Raw genomic sequence first — 5,399 nt, 5'->3', positions numbered from 1 at the left:
TGGGTTGCCGCGGCGTTGTGACGTCATCACGCATTGTTCCGTACTGATACACGACGGACAATCGACAAACGACGTTGGAATTATGATTTGTTTATTTTGTATTTATTGTTTTGTATTAGATCGACATGAATGTGTGTATCATAGTCTGTCTTCCTTCACCCATATTTATCTTGCTCTCCTACATTATTAGTTTGTTAGGTATGGCAGATAATATTACTGTTTCAATGGCTGATGGCGATTTTGTTCCCTGTAATGTGGATTTTCAAATCAAAATATATTTGTATAATACTTTTGCAACCTAAAGTTCTGCATAAAAAATATTTTGTGTAATAAGTACTATACTACTAAAAAATACTGCTTACTCGCCATACAACATCCCAGGACGTCACAAACACATTCACGCCCTCAAAAAATGGCAACCTAAAATAAAAGATAAAATAAAAAAGATATACAGTAAAAAGCACAATGGCATCAAATGGGTGGAATTCGTAAAACAAATCCAAGCAATGAACGGTGTGATCAATATTTAAGTCTGTTCAACGACGAGTCATATCGTTAATGTGCATAAACAATTATATTTACATTTATGATATTTAATTTCAAAATACATAGTCACTATATTCTTCCTTTGAACTATGTTAATGGAATGAGCACATCAACATTGATTTTAATGCTAATCAAATTAAATACAGAAACGTATGATGAACACCAGAATAATATTGGGCAACAAGTTGATGGTTAAACAAAATTGAAATTAACTATTTGGTATTCAATATTTGACCAATTTAAGGAAAGACTATATTTCCTACAAATATTTTAAAAAAAATAAAACTACATAATTTCAATGTTTAAGTTAAGAATTGTATTTTTTTACAATAATAATACTATACTTAAAAGCGCCTTTCAGGACACCCAAGGTTGCTGTACACAGAATATCTAACAGAAATGTGGCTGGTATCAAGGTTTGTCCAAGAAGAAGTCATAACGTGGGTTAAATAACTCTATACACACTATCTACAATTTCATTTTAACATCAATCCATCCATTTTCTGCACTGTTTATCCTGAGTAGGGTCGCGGGGGGGTGCTGGAGCCAATCCCAAGCATTTTCGGGCAATGGGTAGGGGACACCCGGAACTTGTTGCCAGCCAGTCGCAGGGCATCATTTTAACATACAATATTTAATTTAAAAAAAATAATTTATTCCCTTAAACTATGGTAATGATGTGGCTACTTGAAAAATAAATGTAATTCTATCAAATTAAACCAATAAACGAATAGTGATCAACAGAATAATAACGGGCAACAATTTGCCATTTAAATTCTTTTACATTAAAACATATTTTTTATTAGGCTTTCAAATAAAGTAAATATAAAAATATATCCCCCCATACAATATAAACATATACATAAAATATAACAAATTTGCAAAATGTAACCTGAACGTTTTTAATAATAAAATTACGTAATTTTTTAGGATAGAACAGATTTTTATCTATTGTGATTGATTAAACAACAGTGTACTTGGTCAAAAAAGAGATTGTACAGAAGAGATTCATTATAATGTTAAAAAAATCACTGAAGAAACATCACTTTGACACAATGAAAATAAGTAAGTCAACAAGGGCCATGGCTTACTGGAAATACAGTACATCCTCTGGTCTGATGAGACGAAGATTAATTTATTTGGCTCAGATGGTGTGAAGCATGTGTGGTGGCAACTATGTGAGGAGTATAAAGATATTTGTGCCTAAAGTCAGGCGTGGTGTCGGGAATGTCAGGGTTCTGGGCTGCATGAGTGCAACTGAAATTGGGGAGTTGCATTTCATTGAGGGGAAAAACAAACTCAAAGATGTACTGTGAAATATTGGACAGAGTATGATACCCTCCCTCCAGAAACTGGGTCACAGGGCAATATCCCAGCCTGACTATGACCCCAAATACACTTCTAAGATGACTAAGCCTTCACTTAAGGGGCTAAAGGTAAAGGGGAGAGAGTAGCCAAGCATGTCTCCAGATTTACACCCAATAAAACATATCTGGGGCATCCTCAAGCAGAAGGTGGAGAGGCTGAGTCATGTTGTCAAGGAGGAGTGGAATAGCATTCAAGTGGCAACTAGTAAGGCTCTGGTGAAATCCATGGCCGAGAGGATTAAGGTGATTCTGCAAAATCAAACTTCAGGAACTTTTATTACCATACCAGGTGTTTAGCTGCTAATGGCTATGTTTTAAATGTTTTGAGGGGAAAAAATCAATTTACACTGTTATATAAGCTTTACAGACTACCTTTCATCGTGTCAAAGTGATGTTTCTTTAGTGTTATTTCAAACATTATGAGGAAATCCCTACAGAAAGGCTGAGGCGTGTACTCACTTTTGTGACACACTGAAACAAAATTAAGATTAAAAAAAAAACAAAAACATTATAGTACGTGATATTTAAAAGACTGCCCGAGGTTTTAAGTGCATCAGAACAATAGTACAATAAAAAGCAGTATAATAACATTCACAAGAACATTGTGCAAAAATAAGAATAACAAAGTTAATCAGAATATACATTTTCCTACACAAAAGTGAGATTTTCTTTTCGGTTTTGTATGCTTGATCAGGGTGGTTAGGTCTCAGTGTTAGGATGTATAAGAGGAGGTTAAACTAGTGAGAATGTACTCTTTATTAACCCGCTAAACACTAAGAATTCTACTGATACTCTATGTTTGAACCAAGTTAGATGACTGTGAGTGTTGTGCTTTCCCCAATTGTGGTCATATGTTAAAAAAATATTAGTACAGACTGACTGAATGAATATTAAGCATGAAATATGGCTGCGGCTGCTATTACCACGTGAAGAAAATGGCAAATAATTAGAGAGGTACCGTCATGGTTAAGGGTGCCATCCATTGGCGGCCATAGTCATTTTCAAGGTAGTGCAAAGTGTCACATGCAGTGCTAAAGATTGTGTTCACATTCATCTTTGAAACCCGGGAACAACGCGCACTCTAAGTTGCTCTTCAGCTCACATTCAGGCCACTTGGAGACCTCGGCAGACATTTTGCACATGTTTAGTTTTATCACAGCACTTCTGCTATAGTTGACTGTGTTGATAAAGTGGTGAGTAAAAATAACATACAGCAAAGTTCACTCAGAGGTTGTTGACAAGTCAGCAAAGTCACTGACAATTCCAGGAAGAAAGATGACTTTTCTGCTCCATAGGAAAATAGTATTGTGCAACAATTTTATGTGTGTGTTTTTCATAATCAAAATGATTTATTTTTGACTGTACATACAACAAATATACACAACAACCTCAATGATAATACAGTGTTGAATACAAACACAAAAAGTGCAAATGTCACAGTAGCTAAGAATTCACTTGGTTGCTGGTAGGTCACATACATTTCAACATGAGGACAATTTGACTCAAAAACACACGTTTCATAAAGAAAGGCAAATGTTCAAAAATTACAAAAGAATGATTGCTCCTCTTTTCTTGGCCACATAAAACAAGACTAAACTCACATGTTTGGTGTTCCAAAGAAACGTTTTAACAGGGTTTATTTAAACCAGATGATTTAAATTCGCATTTCCTGTTATATAACATCTCATGTACTAGTTTGTTGGGATGTTTGAACAACACTCTGCTGCCATAACGTTGACTGACAAATGAAGAAATTATAACGAGGCAAACATTATATAATTCACAATGTTTGGTTCCCTTTGAATTCATTTTCTTCTTTGTTGCCTCAAACAGGGCTTTCATAGCACATCAATGCCAAGTATATAACTGCACACAAAAAACAAGACATATACAGGCTGTCCCCAAAAATATATACACACTTTAACAATATACAGCTTTATATTTCATATTTGACTTTAAATTAAGAATAGTGTATACTGGGCTTACGTTCATACAAAAATGTTCTGAGAACATTCTGGAAATGTGAAAATATAGCTGAAGTGAAAAGAGTTCCACACACAGATGACGCAAGATGTCTTTTCATTGAAATAGAACAAAAGATTCGATTGGCTATTTAAGGTCAAAGTGTGTATACAATTTTATGGGACACCTTGCATTTAAGTAAATTAATCGGCCCACTATGTGAGCTAATACAGTAGAGTATATCGAAACAATGTGCACTCACTCAAAATTGCGTGAAAAAAACCTTTTGTGTTTCTGTTTGACACCTACACTTTGTTGGCCATTGACAAGAGTTCAGCATTTCAAGCAGGAAACGTTGATAATCAAAAAAACATTATATCCCACCCATGAATGTGGTATAAAAACATCTAAAGTGCTACTTAAAAACTGTACACCAATCCTAAAAGAAATGAAAGCTTAACTAAGGTCTAAAGCACAAAAAGTCTTCTATTTTACTGAATAGACAAGAGGAAATAACAGTGCAAACCCTTTCTTTACCTAGAAATAAAGCTTTTACAAATAATTTCCAGTTTAAAACAAAAAGAAAGAATAATAATAAAAACAATTCTACAACTAGAGCCAGTCTAGGTATTCAAGAAAAAAAAGAGGTCCAGGCTCCGGGCCGGCATTGAGGAGTTATAACCTGAGCGATGATCGTTTACAGTATTGCTGGAAAGTGTCAAGAACTGGAACAAAGCGGCTCCAGAGGTTCCTGACTGATAGTGGACTGCGACGCAGGGAGTTGACATACCTTGGCAGGGGACTCTTTGATTCTCACCGCATGTTTGCGCATCCAGTCCAGCAAGAAAAACCTCAGCATCAGTAGGAAGCCTGCAGAGAACATACAGAATGCTTCAGGCCATTGCATGTGAGATTGCGCCTCAGGTTAAGCAAAAATATGTTTTATTTGCTACCGCTACCATCGAGTGAATTTAGATGCAGGGAATAATCTGATAAGAACATGCAGTTTCCCTTATTCACGATGTTTTTTGCAAAGCACAGTAGGGATAAAAGAACAGAGACAAATGATACAAAAACAAGGTAGCTAAAAAAAAAAAAAGCCTTTTGTGTATTGGTTGATATTTCTAAGAAATTACAATTGTATTTTCTGCCCCCTCAGCAAAAATGCAAGAGGTGTATTCATCTATATATTGTGGATACTACAGTTCAATCCCTCAATATGTATTTTAGTCTATGCTTTTGGCAAACCACCATCGTTTAAAAAGCAGGAGTTTACTTTTGAAGCACGAGCAAACATGCATATTACTTGGTTGAATTAGGTGAGTGACATGAATTAAATCATTCTTTATTTAATATCAAAATTTTAATAAAAAAAAAAATAACTCTCACAGTTAAAAATTTTGGTTCTTTGTGTCAAACTTGTTCGCCACCCCTGTATTTGACTATGGAGAAAAACAAATGTTTATTTTGCAAGGTTATTTAATGACCAAAATTAACAGGATTTAAATACTCTTGGGTGCTTTC

The 5,399-nt window shown here is 34.9% G+C and overlaps 1 protein-coding gene across 1 annotated transcript in view; it reads right to left on the bottom strand.

The window, feature by feature from the left end:
- Positions 1 to 3,237: 3,237 nt before the first annotated feature.
- Positions 3,238 to 5,399, bottom strand: part of adgrg1 (adhesion G protein-coupled receptor G1) — a 28,621-nt gene continuing 26,459 nt past the window's right edge. The window contains exon 15 of the mRNA XM_088333960.1: positions 3,238 to 4,745. Coding sequence (XP_088190086.1) covers positions 4,594 to 4,745 — 152 coding nt within the window. The 3' untranslated portion in view covers positions 3,238 to 4,593. The remainder of the gene's footprint in view (positions 4,746 to 5,399) is intronic.

Source organism: Urocampus carinirostris, chromosome 4 (genome assembly GCF_059441175.1).
Source record: "Urocampus carinirostris isolate Australia breed hairy pipefish chromosome 4, RoL_Ucar_1.0, whole genome shotgun sequence".
NCBI classification, from domain to species: Eukaryota; Metazoa; Chordata; class Actinopteri; order Syngnathiformes; family Syngnathidae; genus Urocampus; species Urocampus carinirostris.
Note: the sequence above shows the minus strand (reverse complement) of the source record. Positions and strands in the feature narration are given on the sequence as shown.